This window comes from Pseudorasbora parva, chromosome 16 (genome assembly GCF_024679245.1).
Source record: "Pseudorasbora parva isolate DD20220531a chromosome 16, ASM2467924v1, whole genome shotgun sequence".
In the NCBI taxonomy this organism is placed as follows: domain Eukaryota; kingdom Metazoa; phylum Chordata; class Actinopteri; order Cypriniformes; family Gobionidae; genus Pseudorasbora; species Pseudorasbora parva.
The window spans coordinates 43,257,848-43,282,138 of NC_090187.1; the positions used below are offsets into that span (position 1 = coordinate 43,257,848).

Here is a 24,291-nt window from a genome sequence, read left to right on the forward strand (position 1 = left end):
GGGGATAGGGAACAATCAGACAGTGCACTATATAGGGGGTAGGGATCGATCAGACAGTGCACTATATAGGGTATAGGGAACGATCAGACAGTGCACTATATAGGGGATAGAGAACGCTCAGACAGTGCACTAGTTAGGGGATAGGGAACGATCAGACAGTGCACTATATAGGGGATAGAGAACGCTCAGACAGTGCACTATATAGGGGATAGAGAACGCTCAGACAGTGCACTATATAGGGGATAGAGAACGCTCAGACAGTGCACTATATAGGGGATAGAGAACGCTCAGACAGTGCACTATATAGGGGATAGAGAACGCTCAGACAGTGCACTATATAGGGGATAGAGAACGCTCAGACAGTGCACTATATAGGGGATAGGGAACGATCAGCCATTGCACTATATAGGGGATAGGGAGCGATCAGACAGTGCACTATATAGGGAATAGGGAACGATCAGACAATGGACTATATAGGGGATAGGGAACGATCATACAGTGCACTATATAGGGGATAGGGAACGATCAGACAGTGCACTATATAGGGGATAGGGAACGATCAGACTGTGCACTATATAGGGGATAGGGAACGATCAGACAATGGACTATATAGGGAATAGGGAACGATCAGACAGTGCACTATATAGGGGATATGGAACGATCAGACAGTGCACTATATAGGGGATAGGGAACGATGAGAAAGTGCACTATATAGGGGATAGGGAACGATCAGACAGTGCACTATATAGGGGATAGGGAATGATTAGACAGAGCACTATATAGGGGATAGGGAACGATCAGACATGGCACTATATAGGGGATAGGGAACGATCAGACAGTGCACCATATAGGGGATAGGGAATGATCAGACAGTGCACTATATAGGGGATAGGGAACGATCAGACAGTGCACTATATAGGGGATAGGGAACGATCAGACAGTGCACTATATATAGGGGATAGGGAGCGATCAGACAGTGCACTATATAGGGGATAGGGAACGATCAGACAGTGCACTATATAGGGGATAGGGAATGATTAGACAGTGCACTATATAGGGGATAGGGAACGATCAGACATGGCACTATATAGGGGATAGGGAACGATCAGACAGTGCACTATATAGGGGATAGGGAAAGGTCAGACAGTGCACTATATAGGGGATAGGGAATGATCAGACAGTGCACTATATAGGGGATAGGGAACGATCAGACAGTGCACTATATAGGGGATAGGGAACGATCAGACAGTGCACTATATAGGGGATAGGGAACGATCAGACAGTGCACTATATAGGGGATAGGGAACGATCAGACAGTGCACTATATAGGGGATAGGGAACGATCAGACAGTGCACTATATAGGGGATAGGGAACGATCAGACAGTGCTCTATAAAGCCATTATACAACAACACAAAAAAGACCCTTCGCTTTTGAAATACAATGTGAAAATTTGTGTTTTGGCTAATGGATGACAATGCATTTCAGTAAGATACATCACTTTAAATGCATATAATCAATCCCTCTATCATGCACTCTTTAATAGCTTTTGTTTCTGTGCTTAAAGGTTTAAATCTTTGCATTAATTTATGCTGTCCCTTTAAGTTAGTGCTGCCATACCGCAAAGTTTAAACAAGCATCCACAATTAAATATCGAGTGCATAAATAAACTATTTGGTAACAATATCATGCAGTCCTAGTCTACATGTCATCATACACATATGCTCATAATTACGTGGCGTTGACTGTGTTTGAACACACCTACATGATTGACATGTCTCTTATGGGTGGTCTGGGCACAAAACTCTTCATGGGCTTGTGTTACTCTGTGTATCTAAACCAATTTATTGCTTTCCTCTCTGGGCACACAATCATGTTTTATTCCTGTGCTTTGTGTTTTATTGCAGCACAATAGGAAAGGTTAATATCTCTCTAAATCCTTATTGTATTCATGCACATTCATGCATTAGTTCTTCTTCAGTGTGTGTGTTTGTGTTGTGAAGCTGTTTGGATATCAGACGATGCTCTAGGTGTTTTCCCACAATGCCGATGGGCTTCCCCCGCCCAACGTCCCGCCTCAGGTACAGGAAGACTTCAGCACTTCCTCCTGCAAACTTGTGCAATTATCACTGCAAGAGTGTAGATTTAAACCGAGTCAATATGTAGATAAGGTTTGCGCATACATACAAAGGAAGTTGGATTTGGTGTGTAAAGCGATGCAGGTATGAGGCGTCCCCGCCGGCCTTCTGTGATGAAACAGGCAAAGTTTCACGATTTCTGTTTAGCACTGGATTTTGGCACCAAGCTCTTGCTTAACACAGTGAGTTTGATGTGTACATCAATATAATAGTGTTTTGAATCATGCTTTTGCATTGTAAATGAAACCATCTAAAGATGCTCTAATGTTCCTGAACTTCCCATGCAAGCGATGAAGACCCTTTCACATCACACCAAGACTTCAAACGTCATGCATCACTTTGATTTCCACATGCATTGACACAAAAAGATGACTTTAACATTCTAGTTGCATAAATGTACACTGCCGGTCAAAAGTTTTTGAATAATTATGATTTTTAATTCAGAAAAATATAATCTTCTGCTCACCAAGGCTGTATTTATTTGATCAAACATACAGTAAAATATTGAAAAATTATTACAATTTAAAGTGCATATTTCTATGTGAATATATAGTAAAGTGTAATTTATTCCTGTGATCAAAGCTGAATTTATCATCATTACTCCAGTCTTCAGAGTCACATGATCCTTCGCTAATCATTCTCATATGAGGATGTGATGATCAAGATTATTATCAGTGTTGAAAACATTCTGCAGCTTCATATTTTGTGGAAACCATCATGCATCATGCAGTATTCTTTAATGAATAGAAAGTTCAAAAGAAGAGCATTTGTTTTAGAATATTTTGCAATTTCATTGCTGTCATTTTTGATCAATTTATTGCATCCTTGCTGAATAACAACATAATATAACATTTTACAGCACAACTGTTTTCAACATTGATGATAATCATAAATGTTTCTTTAGCAGCAGATCCTCATATGAGAATGATTAGTGAAGGATCATGTGACACTGAAGACTGGAGTAATGATGATAAATTCAGCTTTGATCACAGGATATAAATTACGTCGGAACATAAATTCACATAGAAAACAGCTATTTTAGATTGCAAAAATATTTCACAATTTTACTTTATATTTGATCATATCAAACGTCTTTTAAAAGCATAATTACACCGTTTGACCTGCATGCAACTCAACACCGGCGGCTGTACTGTAGCTCTATAGAGTTCAGTGCATTGGGGATCATTGATGTGAGTCGTATGAAAAGGCCTTAAGAGTCTTTGTTCTTTTCTGGGACGCAATCATATTAAACATGGCTGTTATTGCATGAACAAAAGTTTGAGAAGTTGCAGACCTAAAGAGTCTACACAGTCCCAGTAGGTACACAAATGCTGAATAGAAGTGGGACTCTTCTACACCTCGTGAAAGGGCAAACGGTTTGGCTCTTCTGAAGCTTTTTCAAACGTTCACGAGCTCTCCGTGGTGCGCGCGCATGCTTTATTCATTTGGAGTGAGATGTTTTGAGTCTTTGCCGAGACACATTTGACAGCTCTGGGTGGATCATTGTCTTGATGTGCGGGCCTCGGTCGCCACATCGGCGTTAAAAGAGCGTTTTGATGCTCTGCGAACAGGCTCCGGCTCCCCCGCGTTCACGCTCAAAAATAACTCTTCCGTGCAGCGCTTTCCCGTAACGACCCTATTAGAGATTGTTTTCCTTCTGTCAGGTCACCCTTGTTGGAGGTTCTTAGGTTCAAATGTTTTTCTGCCAAGTGTTGTAGTTCAGTTTCACAAAGACATCAAAAAGTGTTTGGAAGTGGCTTTTGGGAACCTCCTGCGACGCATCGCTCTTTTAACTTTTCCGTTGTTATCTTTAGCTCCTCCTTCAATTAAATTTTAAAACAGCCGTAGAAATGACTCCCCACCACGGCGTTTAAAATGCGAGGACGGCAAAACCAACAAGGCCTCATTAGCGGGATCTTCTGAGGACCGTCGTTTAGACTCGATACTCATTACGCCGACTTCCCGTTGGAACTCTAATTGGGTTCGTTTTACATGTGAAACGCTTTCAATTTTTAATGTGCCACTTTTTAAAGTTCCACAACTGCCAAAGATGCTCGTTCTTCTTTTAATGGGCTGTGAGTTTTTCTGCGTTGAGTCAGAGGAGATCAGGGTCAACGCGGATGGCGATGGAAAATGCCACGATTGGCTCATGTGTTCGGGTCGTGTTCCCCTGTTTATCTTCACGCAACTTTGTCGGCTGAGCGGTTCTGCTCAGAAGAGTTTGTTTCTAGACAACTGCTCTGTTTATAGGAATAAATAGTCACATTACAGCCGGTTCTGAGAGGAACTTTCTGATCTCCCCCCCCCCCGAACGAACTTCCAGTTAATTATAGTTCCTGCTCAGTTTCACTGTGTTTCCCTCAAAACTTGTGTTTGCTAGAAAAATAATGACTGCTAATTAGCCCTTTTGTTCAGCGTCTAGCTACTTTGTTGCTCTCAGGGTCTGAAAACCGAGGGACGGGGAAGTTTCCTAGCAAGGAAAGTTTGTTTGCCAGGGAAGTTTCCGGGCGTTTAGCTCGATGACCCCTTCGGAGATGCGCTTCGGGAAGAGCTTTCATCTTGAGCCGTAACCTGTGGACGCTCCGACTCAAGGCGATCGCTATTGCAGCTTTGTCTACTAATTAGAAAATTCCTGACCTCCAGCAAAATGTTTTAATTATGTGTTGTTTCAACGAGTTTGTCGATTTAATCCACACTCTTGAGTGGGTGTGCAGACGAACCGACACGTCTCTCTCTCTCTCTTTCTCTCGTCTTCTGTCCGTCGCACATGACCTCGTGGCCGTTCTTCATCGCCATGTTTGTTTTCACATGCTTAAGTAGCCAAACAAGATGCTCATGAGGAGCCGTTTATGTGGGTGTGAAGCGAAACGATGCGACAGGGCTGCTCGCACGGAGAGCTCGGTGTCTGTGAGTCAGTGCTGCGCGAGGCATGAAAGGGTTAAGGAGCGAGTGAGAGGGGATGCTGAGAGCGCGGCTGCTGCAGAACATAGCCGTGTTCGTGCGAAGGCAAGTCATTTCCCGAAACACTGCAGACACTGCGCCTCAGGCGCTCTGAAACCTTTGGAGACCAAAATGGCTTGCAGGAGTTAGAAGTAATAAGGTGGTTTTTTTTTTTCGCCTTCTTTCTCCTTGACTGAAATTCTGCAGTTGCTATGCATTGCCATGGCCGTGTTTTTCCTTGTGTTTTATGTCAGGCATTAAGATGCTTACCAGCCCGCCATTTTTGAGATTTGTTGCTCTTTAGTTGGGCAGCGAATTGCAGTTGTTTGTTTTGAATGTAATTCTGCCATTTTTCATCAAGATCAGACGAGCATGACCCCATGTTTCCCTTTTCCAGTATTTACCCTACATAAAATCTAATACAGCAACAAATATGAGCTGACTTGCTCTTTGATATTGCAGCTTTTTTCCCTTGTTGTTTAACAAAATTGCACATTCAGCCTCTTTCGGACCATGAGGCCTAATACAGTTTTGGACTTAATACTATGGTGAACTGTCTTTGACTATCTGTGTGTAGTATCACAGTATTACCTGGGATATATATATATATATATACAGCTCTGGAAAAAAATATTTTTATAAGAGATATTTTCATTTTATATATATAACAATGACACGGTAAAAGTGTTACCCATTTATCTTATTTTGTATTTAATAAAAACACTTTTTTTCATATATATGTTACATGGTGTGATATTTTACCATGGTTCCAACATAGTACTATTTTCTAAGCGAGTGAAAGACCTCAATTAGCATTTTCATCGCTTTTCACATTGACTATTTTATGAGCCTCACCAGAGACCAAAACAATAAAATAAATGTACTTGAAGTATTTTAAAAAAACAGTATTTATAAGAGTATGGGTGTAATTTGTGCTATTTTAATTATTTTCCCTCCATTAGTTAATTTTGAAAGGCCCTGTATTGTGACAAATTAATCAAGTAAAATTTGAAGTATAAAGACACTCACCTAAAGGATTATTAGGAACACACACTAATACTGTGTTTGACCCCCTTTCACCTTCAGAACTGCCTTAATTCTACGTGGCATTGATTCAACAAGGTGCTGAAAGCATTCTTTAGAAATGTTGGCCCATATTGATAGGAGAGCATCTTGCAGTTGATGGAGATTTGTGGGATGCACATCCAGGGCATGAAGCTCCCGTTCCACCACATCCCAAAGATGCTCTATTGGGTTGAGATCTGGTGACTGTGGGGGCCATTTTAGTACAGTCAACTCATTGTCATGTTCAACAAAAGAATTTGAAATGATTCGAGCTTTGTGACATGGTGCATTATCCTGCTGGAAGTAGCCATCAGAGGACGGGTACATGGTGGTCATAAAGGGATGAACATGGTCAGAAACAATGCTCAGGTTGGCCGTGGCATTTAAACGATGCCCAATTGGCACTAAGGGGCCTAAAGTGTGCCAATAAAACATCCCCCACACAATTACACCACCACCACCATCAGCACAGTGGTAACAAGGCATGATGGATCCATGTTCTCATTCTGTTCACGCCAAATTCTGACTCTACCATCTGAATGTCTCAACTGTCCAAGTTTGGTGAGCTTGTGCAAATTGTCGCCTCTTTTTCCTATTTGTAGTGGAGATGAGTGGTACCCGGTGGGGTCTTCTGCTGTTGTAGCCCATCCGCCTCAAGGTTGTGTGTGTTGTGGCTTCACAAATGCTTTGCTGCATACCTCGGTTGTAACGAGTGGTTATTTCAGTCAAAGTTGCTCTTCTATCAGCTTGAATCAGTCGGCCCATTCTCCTCTGACCTCGAGCATCAACAAGGCATTTTCTCCCACAGGACTGCTGCATACTGGATGTGTTTCCCTTTTCACACCATTCTTTGTAAACCCTAGAAATGGTTGTGTGTGAAAATCCCAGTAATTGAGCAGATTGTGAAATACTCAGACCGGCCCGTCTGGCACCAACAACCATGCCACGCTCAAAATGGCTTAAATCACCTTTCTTTCCCATTCTGACATTCAGTTTGGAGTTCAGGAGATTGTCTTGACCAGGACCCACACCCCTAAATGCATTGAAGCAAATGCCATGTGATTGGTTGATTAGATAGATTAGATTTGATTAATGAGAAATTGGAACAGGTGTTTCTAATAATCCTTTAGGTGAGTGTATATAGTCTCTCAGTTAAAAGGGCTGTATGTAGAATTCAGAAACCCTTGTTATTAGCTACACTGGTGGCCATTGAACTGCAGCCAGTGACTTATTACTCGTGCTCGCACTTGTACAAATATAACACACAAGGAAATGTGATTCAAAGGCCCGATTATACTGGCGGCAAAGTTTTTTTAGTTTTTCACTTGGAAGTTGTAAATACCTTTGCAGCGATATAGTGTTAATGAATGTCCAGACGGCATCCACACTGCTGAGAGCGAATATGTGCTGCACACTTTCCTCACAACAACAAAAATAAACACACCAAAAATGAGAAACAGCGGTTCAGAAAGCATCTGATCAGAGGCATGCGGATATGTTTGCACCACTACTGCGATTTACTGGCATCATGTCAACAGATGAGCTCATTAAACATAAGTTTGATTATAAAGTATATTTGAGACTATAGACTGTATAGATCTGGCTATGTGAGACTATAGTTTAAATGAATCCCCTTTCTTTGCATGACACGTAGACATTACAGTCCAGAAAGACTCTTTCGCTGTTATATTTTGGCTGATGCCGATAACTGATAATAATTCATATTTGAAAGACAATAAATGATATACGGATGCACCGATATGAAAATTATGGCCAATACAATAATTATTTATATTTGAAAGCCGAAAACTGATATGATGTTAAACTTAAGGATGCACTGATCTGAAAATTATGGCTGATAGGATAACCAATAATTATTCATATTTGAAGGACAACTGATACGATACTAAACATACGGATGCACCAATATGAAAACTATAGAAGATACCGATAACTATTCATATTTGAAAGCCAAAAACTAATATCTTAACCATATGGATGCACCTATATGAAAATGATGGCTGATGCGATAACGGTTAATTACTGTATATTTGAAAGCCGGAAACGGATATGATGTTAAATATATGGATGCATTGATATGGTCGATGCCGATAACCGATAAATATTAATATTTGAAAGACAATAACTGATATTAAACATAGGGATGCACTGATATAAAATAATGGCCGATAACCGATAATTATTAATATTTGAAAGACAATAACTGATATGATGTTAACCTTATGTGTGTACCGATATGGAAATTATGGCCGATAACTGATAATTATTCGAATTCGAATTATTTGAAAGACGATAACTGATAAGATATGGATGTACTGATATTAAATTATGGCAGATACCTATAACCGATAAAAAATAAAGTAGCCTATGTGACAAAAAAGTGTCTCTGCTCAAGGAAATAATCCATTATTTATCGCCTTTAATATATCGGCCACATTTTCTTTATGGGCCAATACCGATAACATACAAAAAATGAACATATAACAGCCGATACCGATATGGTGGCTGATAGATCGTGAATCCCTATTGTACATTATTCACTATTGTATGAGTTTCCCACAAAGCAAACTGAATATTATAAAGGTGTGTGTTAGAACAGCTCTCTCAATCTTCTCTGACCCTTTGATTAACAGAAAGCCCAAAACAAAGCCGTCTTCATCCTTTTCTCCTGCCTTTGTTACTCTTGGCTGCCGTAACGCGGTTCAAAGTGAGGGCTCCACGTATAATCCGCGCAATATACATCTGTGAATTATTATTGTAATTCTTTATACGTTTATTGGAGCTGAATAAACTCCACATCAAATACATCACCCGGGCGATGTCGAAAACGCCTCGGGCTAATCACTCAACATCTGCTAACTCTTTCAAAATGTCCTCATCGGCCTTTTCTCCTGGCAAAGGAGTAGGAGAGGAAAAGTGAGAGGGAATTTCTGGTCTTAATTAATGGCCGTTGCCGGTTCGGGCCCCGCGGCGAGGCTGGTGTGGGCGCTCTGAGCGTGGGGAGAGGGGAGGCCAGGGTCGCTCTAATGCAACATGGAGCTAGACATGTGGGAAAGCTTTGGCTCTTGGCTCGGCCTCAGACGCTCTGACATGATGGGAGGGCCTCGCTCACACACTCCTGATGACAGTGAGAACGAGAGAGCGCTGAAGTCCTAATGGAAACTCAGAAGTCATCCTGTCTGAAGTCATTCTCAGACCCTGCATGACGGTGAACGTTAGCGCTGTGCTGCTTGTGTGTGTGTCTGGTTTCATCCAACTTTTTGGTTGGATACATGCCTTGGTCACCTTTCACCCCAAATTGAATAAGAAGTATTTTTGCATAAATGAAGACTATTTTAGGAATAGGCTTTTATTTTATTTCATTATTTGATTTATTTCATTTTATTTTATAATTTTTTTTATTTCATTTTTATTTTATTTTATTAAATTGTTTTTCTTTTTTAATATAATTTAATTAATTGTATTATTTCATTTCATTTAATTATTTTGTATTTCATTAAAAAATTATGTTTTTACATATTTTTATTTTTGGTTCATATTACAGTGAAAACGTCTCGGTTACGTATGTAACCCTAGTTCCCTGAGGGAACGAGACGCTGCGTCGAAACGCTGTGAGAACGCCTCTGCGTTAATGCGTCGTGAAGCGCCTGTAGAACCATTCCATCGGAAAAAAGATCGATCGTCGCCGACGTGATGACGTCGCCGACGTGATGACGTCATCAACCGGAGACTATAAAAGGTCCGCGAACACAAACAGGAACTAGCTTCTGATAAAGCCTGAAGTAAGTGATCACGGACACGCCGGGAGTATGGCAGAGCGACGCAGCGTCTCGTTCCCTCAGGGAACTAGGGTTACATACGTAACCGAGACGTTCCCTTTCGGGGAACTCGAGCTGCGTCGAAACGCTGTGAGAACGCTTATACCCACATCGCCATAGGACCAAGTGTCTCGTATGTGTGAAGCCGAAGCGCACACGGTTACGAGAGTACCTGTGCCCCAACTGTAGATGCCAGGTCTAGTTCATAGAACCTGACGAAAGTTAAAGGAGACGACCATCCGGCCGCGTTTACAAATATCGTGGAGGGACGCCCCCGACAAGAGTGCTTAAGAAGCAGCCATACCCCTGGTTGAATGCGTCCGGACAGCCAGTGGAGACTGCTGCCCGGCCGCCTCATAAGCAAGTGAGATGGCCTCGACCACTCACTTGCTCATCCTCTGCTTAGATACTGGGGCCCCTTCTTAGGGGGCCCGAAACAGACAAACAGCTGATCAGTTTTCCTCCACAGCTTTTTGGCAGCTCTGTGGACATAGTATCTAGTGCTCTAACAGGGCACAGCAGATTAATCTTCCTGGTCTGACGTCGTGAAAGGAGGAGGACAGAATGCTTAAAGAGTAATGGGGCCCCGTGGGCTCGAGGAACCTTGGGGACATAACCCGGCCTGGGATGAGAAAACCCCGGCACAAACTCTAGACATGAGTGCATAACAGGCCTCAACCTTAAAGTGCCACGGAGGAAACGTGTAATCAGAGGGTGTCTTCCCAAGACACTCCACCCAAAGGGACGTGGACGGCACCCAAGGCCGCCACGTACGCCTCTATTGTGGAGGGGGTCAACCCTGCCGAGAACCTTGCCTGCAGAAACTCCAGCACTGTACCAACCGGGCAGTTAACTGGGTCCCACTGGCGTTCTCTGCACCATGCTGAGAAAAGTTTCCCTTTCAGAGCGTACAGTTTCCTCGTGGACGGAGCTCTGGAGTGAAGGATGGTCTCTACGACCTCGGCCGAGAGACCTTCCTCTATGAGCCTAGCCCCCTCAGAGGCCAGGCCCACAGTTACCACATCTCTGGGCGTGGGTGCAGGAATCTCCCGCCCGCCTGAGAGAGTAGATCCCTCCTGGTCGGAATCTCCATCGGAGAGCCTTCCAGAAAAGATATCAGGTCCGAAAACCATACTCGGGTCGGCCAGTACGGAGCCACTAGGAGTACCTGGGCCCCGTCCCGGCGTACCCTCTCCAGAACTCCTGGAAGCAAGACAATCGGGGGGAAGGCGTACAGAGGTAGCCTCGGCCACCCCTGTACCATGGCATCCAACCCCAGGGGCTGGATGGGTCAGAGAAACCACTGCGGGCAGTGCAGAACTCTCCGCCGAAGCAAATAGCTCCCATATACCTTCCATAGGAGCTCCACCACTTCTGGGTGGAGTCTCCATTCCCCGGGCCTCGGCCCCTGCCTCGACAGGCTGTCTGCTTCCTGATTCAGGACCCCCGGGATATATACTGCTCTGACTGACAGCAATTTCCCTTGGGCCCACAGGAGGATCCGATGTGCCAATTGTCCACCGGACGGGACCTCAGACCCCCCTGGTGATTTATATAGACGACCACCGATGTGTTGTCTGCACATGGTGGCCCCTTGAGGTCGGGCAGGAACTGTTTCAATGCAAGAAACACTGCGAGCATCTCTAGCCGATTTACGTGCCAGTGCCGCTGATGTTCCTGCCATAGACCCTGGGATGAGCGACCACTCATGGTCGCCCCCCCAGCCCGTGAGAGAGGCATCTGTCGTTAGCGTTACGCGACGAACATGAGCCCCCAACACGGGACCCTGAGCAGGTTTTTCCACATGACCAGAGCACGTAGGCATCGCCGCGTGACTTTGATCGTGCGGAGCGGATTTCCCCTCGGGGAGAACCCTTTTGTTTTGAGCCACCACTGCAGTGGCCTCATGTACAGTAGGCCAAAAGATATCACGTTGGACGCTGCTGCCATGAGACCTAACAGTTTCTGGAACCGTTTCACAGTGACGGCTCGGCCTAGCTTCTGTTCTTTGGCGGCTGCCAGGATCGATGCTATGCGTGTTGGCGATAATTGCGCCCGCATAATTACCGAGTCCCAGTTCACACCTAAAAAAGTGGTTCTCTGAGCCGGAGAAAGCACACTCTTCTTGGCGTTCAGCCTCCACCCCAGTTTCGACATATGGGCGAGAACAGCATCTCGATGCTGAACCGCCATCTGCTCTGTATTCGCTAGAATCAGCCAGTCGTCGATATAGTTCAGTATGCGGATGCCCTGTAGACGCAGCGGCGCCAGAGCTGCATCCACACACTTGGTGAACGTGCGGGGTGACAGTGCTAGACCGAAGGGAAGTACACGATATTGGTATGCCTCTCCCCCGAAGGCAAACCTCAGGAACTTCCTGTGATGTGGAAGGATGGAGACATGAAAATACGCATCTTTGAGGTCTATGGTAACAAACCATTCCTCCGATTTGACCTGCGCTACAATCTGTCTGAGTGTAAGCATCTTGAATTTGAGCTTGGCCACCGAGCGATTCAATAGCCGCAGATCTAATATCGGGCGTAAGCCCCCATCCTTCTTCGGCACGATGAAGTAACGGCTATAAAAGCCAGACTCCCTGCTGGGAGGGGGAACCCTCACTATAGCCCCTTTTTGCAGGAGTGTCTCTACTTCCTGTGCCATTACCAGAGCCTGCTCCGGGCCCACCTCTGTAGGTAGGACACCGCAGAAAGGAGGTGGCCGACTTCTGAACTGAATGGCGTACCCCTTTTCTATTATCTGCAGGACCCACTGAGATATATTCGATAGACGTTTCCACTCGTCTAGAAAATCTACTAAGGGAACCAGCCTCTCGAGGCTGGCCTCTGGTGTATTTTGAGCAACAAGCACAGTGCCCTGAAGCGGCGGACCGGCAGGGAACGACTGACTTGACTGCTCGGGAGCCCCCCGAAGGGGGAGCGGACCACCCTCGAGTGGCCCGCGGGGACCGTCTGCGCCCCGGCATTGCGGCGGGGTTGGCAGCGCGGCCCCCAGAGGGCGCTGCAGGACAACGGGTACCGTAGGCAGAGGTAAACACCGTTTCCCTTCGGAGGGGACTACCCTCAGCGTCCTTTTGTTTCCCCTGCCCTCCGAGGAGGGGGCGGACCACCCTCAGGTGGCCCGCGGAGACCCTCTGCGCCCCGACATTGCGGCGGGGTTGGCAGCGCGGCCCCTTGAGGGTACCGAAGGAAGACGGGTACCGTATGCTGAGGTAAGCACCGTCTTCCCACGGAGGGGAAACTAAGGGAACCAGCCTCTCGAGGCTGGCCTCTGGTGTAATTCGAGCAGCGAGTGCAGTGCCCTGAAACGGCGAACCGGCAGGGAACACCTGACCTGACTGCTCGCATGCCCTCCGAGGAGGGGGCGGACCACCCTCAGGTGGCCCGCGGAGACCCTCTGCGCCCTGACATTGCGGCGGGGTTAGCAGCGCGGCCCCCTGTGGGCACCGAAGGAAGACGGGTACCGTGTGCTGAGGTAAGCACCGATTTCCTTCGGAGGGGAAATGCCAGGGACGATGCAGCTGAAGGCGAGAGATAGCTCGCAAGCGTCTCTTCGATCTTCGGCATCGCCCCATAACCATAGTGTCTCAGCCCAAATATATTACTATATGCAGATGTATGTGGGCTGAACACTCTATATGATACCGCTTGTTTCCTCCATGACCTAGACACCTCGGTGTGCAGGTCAGGGAAGAACGGCAGGACGTTGATGCTTTGCACGAGAGGGCAGGAATCGCTCATCTAATTTCGTTCTCTCTGATTTCGATGGGATTCAGATATTTCAGCCAGCCAGTCATTTCTTATTTTTATATTTAACCTGGCCACAGCTCTCGTGAGAACCTCAACTCACTAGCGGGTGACTGAAGTGGCGAGTCTTCAGTCGCGATGCTCTCAACGTCCACCTCCTCAGAGCTGGATAGTTGGAGCACCGGTGCCCCGCCCAGGGAGGAAGAGACCGCAGAGCGGGCTTCCAAACCCCGAGACGAGACACTGGACGATACAGGTGAGGGCTGAGATAAGGCTGGGCCCGTCTCAAACCCCTCTGTAAAGTCCACTTTTTTTTTTTTTTTTTTTTACTCGCATGGGACTGAAGTGGCGAATCTTCAGTCGCGATGCTCTCAACGTCCACCTCCTCGGAGCTGGATAGTTGGAGCACCGGCGGCTCTCTCGGGAGGGAAGAAACCGCAATGCGTGCTTCCAAGCCCCGAGAAGAACCGCTGGATGGAGCAGGTGAGGGCAGAGATAAGGCAGTGCCCGTCTCAAACCCCTCTGCAACATCCCATTGTGAACCCCACGACTGCAGCCTCCGCTCTGCCTCGGCAGCAGCGGGACCAGAGCCGCGGGGAACACGAGCCGAGGCACCCTCCTCGAAGAGTGCCCGGCGGGAGCGCAGCGTTCTCAGTGGCATACGCTCACAGTGCTCGCAAGCAGCCCCCTCGAGGGCTGCCTGGGCATGCTGCGCTCCCAAGCATGCAACACAGAGAAGATGTGTGTCCCTGCCCGAGATGTAGCGTGGGCAGGGAGGAACACACTTTCTGAAATTGCTGCTTTCACTCGCCATTTCTATCTATTTTATTTTCTCTTTTTTTTGTTAATATATGAAATATTTAACAAAAGGGTGGAAAATCTCTGATAATAGACAGACAAAAACACCAAATAGACAGACAGGTTCACACAGATCGCTTACTGAAGGCACAGAAGCTAGTTCCTGTTTGTGTTCGCGGACCTTTTATAGTCTCCGGTTGATGACGTCATCACGTCGGCGACGTCATCACGTCGGCGACGATCGATCTTTTTTCCGATGGAATGGTTCTACAGGCGCTTCACGACGCATTAACGCAGAGGCGTTCTCACAGCGTTTCGACGCAGCTCGAGTTCCCCGAAAGGGAACTAATAATGAGTTTGGGAAGAAAATGTGTATATATAAAAATATCACAAAACAAAATATCCTTTTTATATATCTTTTTCCCCCCAGTTTTTTTTTTTTTTTGCCGTGAAATGTTTCTTGGTATTATGTGAGATTTGTGGCTGTTCAAACATTTGTGGTAAGATAAAAAAGAGAAAGAAAAAAGACTTTCATTTATCAAGGGTGCATTAAATTAACCAAAGTAGACATTGGAGACATAATGTTACAAAATATTTATATATTTAATAACAGCTTTAATATATTTAATGCAATAAATGCTGTTCATTCAAATTTTGATTAATCAAAGAATCCTGAAAAAGTATCACCATTTACACAAAATACATATATATAGTTTACTGTCTTTTTATTTGCACATTTATTTAGAATTATATATATATATATTAGGGCCGGGACTCGATTAAAAAAATTAATCTAATTAATTAGAGGCTTTGTAATTAATTAATCGAAATTAATCGCATTTTAATCGCATATAAATATTTGACCTGAGAACAATGAGAAGTAATTTTTCACATGTATTTTTAGTATACCATTGAATAATGACTGAAAACATAAGCTTAATCAACAAAATATTGTTTATTTATTTCAGTCCAGCAGACCAGCGCAATGTTTGCCATTAAGTGTAGCAAAAGCATATTTGTGATATTTGAGGCTCGATGTGCTGCGGTGATACCCAAATTCCTTGCTGTATAGCTTGCACACTACAATGCTCTTGACGACGCTTCCATTCTTTCGTTTTTTAAAACAAAATTTCCCATCCACGGGGCCAAGCAAAGCAGTCTCATCAGCTTCTTCGTTCATGTTCACACATGCCCTGCGTCTCAATCAGCTCCCTAGTTCACTAGTCAGGGCACTGATCAAGACATAAGTCAATGGGCAGACTCCCTGATCAGTGCCCTGACTACTGAACTAGGGAGCGGATTGAGACGCACACATGGTTTGTTGTTGTAGTTGTCGCGCTAGTTGGTGTTCCAGTATAATCGGTCGGGTCGAAACTGATTCATTGAAAAACGTTCCGCGGTGCAAAAATAAATGCGGTTAAATTTTTTATTTTTTTGCGTAATTAATTAACGCGTTAAAGTCACGTAATTAATTAATCTTAATTATCGCGTTAAATTCCCGGCCCTAATATATATATATATATGCTTTATATCAGCCACTGTGTTCCCCAGACTTCAGCATTCTAGTCACTGATGCTCAAATCAATCGACCACACAGAAACCGTTCATTGTCCCACTGTCAGAATTCATCCGTTTGTTCTTTCAGTCTGTAGCGGCGGCGTTTCCATCTATCGCTTCATATTTAGTTGCCTTCTCTTGGTGTGTTTGCTGAGATAGCAGTATTGGTAATATGTGTGTGTGTTTCTGGCAAAGTGGACCATTAACCTGTAGCCCTGAGGTGAAACCGCAGCCAAGTCCAATATTGGCTCCAACATCAAGGGCTCCTGCTTCCCGCCACTCAAAAACACTCAGAAACACACGGATCAGCAGAAACCGGCTGAAGATGGACTCGGAGCAAATTTAACCTTCAGCCGACGTCAAACGATCAGAGAGTCTGAGACGGCATTGGGTGCAGAACACACTTCATTAACCTAAAGTAAACGCGGGAGCTAATCTGGCCCTGTCCATGCGCTCCACACGGAGGGAAACTGAACTCAGGCTGTGATTGGCTTACAAATACAAGCTCCAACCTGTTATTGGCCGGGCTCGATCTCTGGCCTAGAATCGACATGCTCTGTAAACTGTAGGGAAAAATAGAAACGCAGATGGTTCATAATCATAACTGAGACTGATACACGTTTGTTGTTTGATGTTCAGCGGGAGCCGTGTACGGTCAGGAGGTCAGAGACAGACAAAACCAGAAGCTCTTTCAGCCTTTTAATCGACTTGTTTAAATGACTTTGGATTATTGTAAGATGTCGTATTGAGTTCCTTGCAACTGATTTAAATAATACGAGAAATAGAGATAGAATTTATTTGTTTAGAAATATATCCTCAAGATATAATACAGACGTCACACAGAAGCACTCAACAGATTAATATTGAGTCATTAATCTATACTTCCATCTTTTCATCCAGCGTTCTATTCTTCATCCATCTTTCAATCAATCAATCAATCAATCAATCAATCAATCAATCAATCAATCAATCAATCAATCAATCAATCAATCAATCAATCAATCAATCAATCAATCAATCAATCATTCTATTCATCCATCATCCTTCCTTCTAATCATCCATTAATCAATCATCAATTATTCTATTAATCCATCCTTTTATTCATCCATCCATCCATCCATCCGTCTATCAATTATTCTATTCATCCATCCATCCTTCTATTCATCTATCCATCAACCATCCATATATTCATCCATTCATCAATCATTCTATCCATCCATCCACCCATCCATCCATCCATCCATCCATCCATCCATCCTATTAATTATTCTATTCATCCATCCATCCTTCTATTCATCTATCCATCAACCATCCATATATTCATCCATCCATCAATCATTCCATCAATCATTCCATCCATCCATCCATCCATCCATCCATCCATCCATCAATCATTCCATCCATCCATCCATCCATCCATCCATCCATCCATCCATCCATCCATCCATCCATCCATCCATCAATCATTCCATCCATCCATCCATCCATCCATCCATCCATCCATCCATCCATCCATCCATCCTTCTATCAATTACTCTATTCATCCATCCTTCTATTAATTTATCCATCAATCCATCCTTCTATTCATCCATCCATCAATCATTCCATCCATCCATCCATCCATCCATCCATCCATCCATCCATCCATCCATCTATTCATCCATCCATCTATTCATCCATCCATCTATTCATCCATCCTTCTATTCATCCATCCTTCTATTCATCAATCAATCAATCAATCAATCAATCAATCAATCAATCAATCAATCAATCAATAATTGTATTCATCCATCCTTCTATTCATCCATCCATCAATCATTCTATGCATCCATCCACACTTCCATCCATCCATCCCTCTATTCATCCACGCATCTTATTTATTTTGTTTTATTATTTATGAGATGTAGGGATTTAATTAATTTTATAAATAAATCCTCAAGATGTATTAGAGTTGTTATTAGATGCCATATTGAGTCTCTCAACAGAACGGAATTTAATCTAAATTTAATTAAATAGAATAATGTTTTACATTTTTATTTTATTCATCAAATTTAGGGATGTAATTTATTTGTTTAGAAATAAATCCTCAATGTATTGGAGTTATAAGACATCATATTTTAGTCGTTATTATTTTATTTTACAATGGAATATTTTTTCCCTTTTTTGTAGAATGAATCAAATTTGATTTGTAAAAAGATTATACTGCGAATCTTGATGTCATTAAAAAAATGTTGTGTATTTTTTTTTAAACTGTAACCAGATCTTGATTTCAACCTAGATCATTCTGAGACTGAAGCGCAGCAGTGTCTCTGACCACACACACACACACACACACACACACACACACGTTATCTAAATGAGGTCTGATTCCCTCATTACTGGTCACTGTCACCTCACATGTTCCTGAGCTCTGATGGTGAAGAGACACGTATGTGTGTGTGTGTGTGTGATTGTGTCTGTTGGGGCCGTCGGCAGATTGTCGTCAGCAGTGTGTTGGCGAGAAGGCTGGCAGGCGCGTCTTGTTACTCTCGCCGTCTTCAGGCTCGTCTCTCTCTCTGCTCGAAACACGTGCGCGCAGTCAGAAATTGTCTGAATAGATGTATGGAGGTATCCGTGTGCTAGCTGTCGGATGGATATGTCATATGACATTACGCCCGCGAGGGGCTCGGCGCTGATAAAATGACAGATGCTGTTTTTTGCCTCGCGGATTTTTGCCTTCCCACAATCTTTTCTTCTCCACTTCCTTCAGCTCCACATTGACCTTTGCCAAAATCAGCACTGATTCGACAATCCCAAAATGTAAATTAGCAGTAATTCGTTGTGTTTCTCTCCCTGGAGAGAGACTCTGAATCAGCTGAGTGAGTGTGTGTGTGTATTTTGTGTTTATGTACTTGTTAACGTGAGGTTACGAGATGCACGAATCTCCATGGAAACAGACATCAACAGGGCTGTGTTTGGGTTACTGGCGTTGGCTTTAGGACTCGTACAGTGGGAGGAAAGATGGGAAGCCGGTGGAGGACTGACCTTTCTGCCTGCGTTTGGATCACTTACTCTGCCTCCGTGTGGCCCTGCAGGCACTGGAGCCAATCTGTGATCCCGAGGCCAAACGCACAGAGAAAAGACTCGAACTGCAAACTTTCAGGAGTGACAACTGCATTTCAGTGCACAAGCGAATCCGAAAAATAATCTCTCGAAGTGTCTTAAAGGTGCAGTGTGTAGCATTTATGAGGATCTACTGACAGAAATGCAATATAATATACATAATTATGTTTTCAGTGTTGTATAAAGACCTTACATAATGAACTGTTATGTTTTTATCACCTTAGAATGAGCCGTTTCTATCTACACACACCGCGGGTTGATTGATTGTGAAAATAGATTTTGCGCCGTCAAACTGTTTCTACAGTAGCCCTAAAAGGACAAACTTATTACTCGCGTTGTTTACTCTCTGCTGTCTCAGACAACGACATTTTTGTTCTGTGTCGGCCACCGTAGCTTCTATGTGCTGTGCAATTCACAACCTCACCACTAGATGCCGCTAAAATGTACACACTGCACCCTTAACATTCAATATTATAGATTTGATTGAACTGACAAAACTTGAACTGAATATCTTCTGTAGAGCTGCTTTACCGCTGAAAATGTCTTTGATTTCATAACTGAGGATATTTGCAACTCTGACACAGTAAGTGAACTGAATCGACATGGAACTAACTTGAGTTGAATAAATTAATTTCATAATTGATAAACTGCAACATCGACACTGTCATCGAACTGAATAGAATCAATATTGAATTGACTTGAGTTGAATTCCTTCGTTTCATAATTGATGAACTGCAACATCAATAATCTTATTGAACTGAATTGAGTTGACTCTATTGTCATCTGTAGAGCTGCTTTATTGCGTTTCACATTGCATGCCTTTCTTCCTTTGTCTCTTCCTTCAGCTGTTTTCCTTTCTCTCCATCTCTCAAACACATGCACGCATGTGAATATTCAGCGCACAAACACGCCAGAGGCCGGTCAGCGTGTCCAGGTAGATGGATGCGTTTGATTGGTCCAGGCTATGATTGGCATTAATTGCCATGGCAGAAGGCATGCCTGCCTTTCACATGAGGTCAACTCTGATTGGCCTGATGAGTCCAGATCTTGCTTCTGGAGGTCTTGAGCCCTGAGGGCGTCCCGCGCGCTGCTTGTCCTAAATTCACCCCACCTCAGCACACTCCGCCCGTCAGATCCGCTGATGGCTCGGTGGAGATGACACAAGCGGCCACCATGCATTCGCTGGCGTATGCAGGATTTCTGATGCCCTCAGATGGTTTCCATTACGGCCTCCGTGTGCTTTGTGTTTACCGAGCGCAATCAGTCTAATTGTGCGACGTCTGTTGGAGAGAAAGACTTCGTTTCCGGTCTTATTTCGACTGGTTGTTTGTGTTATGTGAATTTTCTACCATCTGATATTTTTCTGTTATTCATGAAAGATGGAGGTCTGACTCAGCTGTGTAAGAATCCGTCTGTTTATTTGACTTCTCCTTCAGTTTATGCTTGAAAGCAGTCGATGAACAGGACGTCTTGTGAGAATGTGAGCGTAAAGATGTTTTAAGGTGAACTGAGTATCTCAGTGTAACCCACTGGTATTTAAGTTTAAGAAAAGACCATTTCTGATTATGACAACATCACAAATGACCATGTTTTATACTCCTGGCCTGTATAAAGGTGGTTGTGACTGAAGTGTCCACCGATGTGGAGCTAAACCATTGTTTCTTATTCATTCTGTGTGTGAGCTTGATGCCAAATAGGAAAATGAACATAAATATGGGAATGTCTTAGTATTTGGTTTGTGTCTCTTTTGCATTAAAAATGAACTAAACCTGATTTCAGATCTAAAGAGCATTTTAAGATTCAGTGCACACAAGAACACTGACACTCCTCTACTTATAACTGATGTAATGAAGTCTGCATGAATGTTACTGAAGGCATAAGTCACTTCTAAAGGTTTATCTACAACTCTTACATCATTCATTTATTAAAAAATCCCTAGATATATATCAGAAATCATGTTACCTTTATGCTAGGGCTGCACAATATGGGAACAAAAAAACTGTTTTTCTGTGATTGCGATATGAAGACTTTCACCAGATAACTTGATTATCTCTATTTAGAAAGAATTAATAATTCTAGAATGATTAGAATGATTTTGTAGGGTAGTGAATCTGCATAGAAAATAATAAAGAATTCACAAATATAGATAAATACAATAGAATGCAAATTAAATAAACGATGCTTTAACGTAACCGTATTTATGTACACAAATTGAAAAATCGAATGTAAAAAAACTGCATAGTCTTTACTGAATACATTAAATATAATACATTTTTGTTAAAGCTACAGATGTTCTCTTTGTATTTTGTTGTTTGATTAGCATTAATGTTTATTAGGTTGCCGTCACTAAGACAGAACGCACGGATCCAATATAATGATACGCATCTGTTTTCTTTCTCAATCTTTTATGCTCAAGATAAGATATGTAATTGTGTTTACGAGGATATTCACCTGTTAAAATGTCTCAAATGGTCTAGAATTGCAGGACATAAAATACGTAAAAATTATAAACTATCCCTCTGTGATGGTTGAAAGCCCTGTATCCACCAAAATTACCCAGAACAATTTGTTCCACCTGCTGCTGTCTAAAGTACAGTGAAGATTAGTCTGGTGACGTTGGACTGCGCGAGTCAACTTTACAGTTCTCACTGGATTTCGTCCTTTGAAAATAAATTTAATAAAGCCTGAACCTTGTCGTCGGCACATAGGTCATATTTTTTAAACTCCATTGTTGATTCAAATAGCAATCAACTCTTACTGCATGCACCGCAACAGACTTTTAAAAATAGTGGTTGAAATACAATGCTGCGTCAAGTTGACCAATCAAAATGCTGCATGAACTCAACGAATTAGCATATTCAGTGCCCAAGTCCCACCCCTTTAAAAAAGTACTACCTCATGAGCAGAGCAAATATTTACCCAGAACTTCATTTAGACCCTGGTCCCTGCGGTGGAAACACACAGAGTACCACCCCAAAGTCCCTAGTTCCTGCGGTGGAAACGCAGCTTAAGAATCACATGCATTTTAAACCGGATCAACTACGATCCCTGTACTTGACATTGCATATCCTGCGATGGGACAATCGCAACATCGATGCTGAGGCGATATATCAGGCAGCCTTACTTCAAGCGTGGTGTCATCACTAAGTATATACTTTAAATTGGAAATGTGGGTGGAGGAACTCTGGCCTCATATGTGGTATCAAGGCTTCTGGAGAGTCTCTACTTTCTGGAGATATGCATCACTTTGGCAATTGTTTTACACAGAGTAACTTATTTACTATGGTACCATTTCCGCCTGGATTTGGCCGACCCATTGAAAAGCTTCCCATACACACATACAGTAATCTCTAAATACACAATGTTGGTGTCATTTTACAGGAAACCCTTTGAAGTTACATAAAACAATGCTAAAAGTGATAAACATGTGAGTATATGTTGTCTGAGCTGTTATAACCCCGCTTTTTGCATTTATACCACTGTTACCATATTTGGGTAGGCGGAAATTACATTAAAATGTAATATTCCTCCCTTCAGATCCATTTGAATAAATCTGGCATACAACATGATACAGACAAATTTATTTTTTCCAGTATTTGCTGCCATCTAGTGGAAACAGCCCAAACTGTCTGCAGGGTGCTAGAGCCCACAGGGCCTGAGTTACACACTTTCAAAAATGAATTTATAACCAAAAAACAAAACGTGCCTCTTTTTTTAGGGAGGTTTATTAGAGCTCAAGCAACACATACTTACATATTTATTACTTTTAGCAGTGTTTTGTGTAACTTTAAAGGGTTTCCTAAAATTGTGTATTTGCACCACTGTATTTGTTTATGGGAAGCTTTTCAACGTGGGTAGGCCAAATCCAGGCGGAAATCCCCCCAAATGCTCCCAGAGCTTAAATTGTTAATTTGAGAATTGTGTTTTGTTCTCCTCAGGTGTCGGGGAGTTCGGCAGGTTCTCCGGCCGGATCGTCGGCCTCCTCCGGCTCGTCACGGCAGTATTCCCGCCAGAGAATAACTCGTGTCAATCTCAGGGACTTCATCTTCTACATGGAGCAGGAGCGAGAGACCAGCAGATCTCTCCTTCTGTACCGCGCGCTCCTGAAGTAGTGTACACTAACTGAACTCTGCACACTACAGAGGGATCCGCACCCAACGAACACTTCCTTCTCAGCCCTGCGACGTGCCTTCAGCCCCATTCAGTATCTGTGACCTCGTAATGTCAGCGTTGCTTTTGATAGAAAAAGGTTTGGAAAAAAAATGAGATAAAAAATGTACTTCACGTTTCCTGTTTTCTCCTCAACTCTATTAGGTAAATTGTATTTATGATGGTGATTTTAAAGGCTTGTGTCTCCGGCTTTGAGCCGAGGAGCGTTTGTTTGTTTGTTTGTTTGTTTGTTTTCTTGTGTAAGAGTCTGACACTGCAAATATCACTTTCTTCATCAGTATTTTTATTTTGTTTTCCAGTAAAAAAAAAAAAAAAAAAAAAGGCGACAGCATTAAAAATGGAAGCTCGTCTTTCTTCCCCCTTGTGATGAATATCCAAGATAAACTGAGGTCAAATGTAGGGGGCGGGGCTTGATTGGGTTCGTGGGGAATTGATTGGCTGTGGTTTCTCAGCCCCACTTTATATTAGGTGGTCTTAGGTACTATGTACTTACATCAAAAAATAAGTACAATGTACTTACTGGGTTCAAATTGTATTGCCAAACACTTTTGCTGATATTGTGTTGGATACAGGAGTGGTCATATGGGTCAGTTTAAGGGTAGAGTTAGGGTCAGGTGTGGTGGTGTGGGTCAGTTTAAGGGTAGAGTTAGGGACAGGTGTGGTCATATGGGTCAGTTTGAGGGTAGAGTTAGGGACAGGTGTGGTCATATGGGTCAGTTTGAGGGTAGAGTTAGGGACAGGTGTGGTCATATGGGTCAGTTTAAGGGTAGAGTTAGGGACAGGTGTGGTGGTGTGGGTCAGTTTAAGGGTAGAGTTAGGGACAGGTGTGGTCATATGGGTCAGTTTAAGGGTAGAGTTAGGGACAGGTGTGGTGGTGTGGGTCAGTTTAAGGGTAGAGTTAGGGACAGGTGTGGTGGTG

General features: G+C 43.4%; 1 protein-coding gene across 3 annotated transcripts in view; it reads left to right on the forward strand.

Annotated features, from left to right (window-relative positions):
• The window catches only part of LOC137043055 (transcription initiation factor TFIID subunit 4), a 136,052-nt gene extending 112,035 nt beyond the window's left edge, over positions 1–24,017 (forward strand). For all 3 annotated transcript variants that reach the window (XM_067419116.1, XM_067419117.1, XM_067419118.1), the window contains one exon: positions 23,141–24,017. In XM_067419116.1, coding sequence (XP_067275217.1) covers positions 23,141–23,314 — 174 coding nt within the window. In that variant the 3' untranslated portion in view covers positions 23,315–24,017. The remainder of the gene's footprint in view (positions 1–23,140) is intronic.
• The last annotated feature ends 274 nt before the right edge of the window (positions 24,018–24,291 follow it).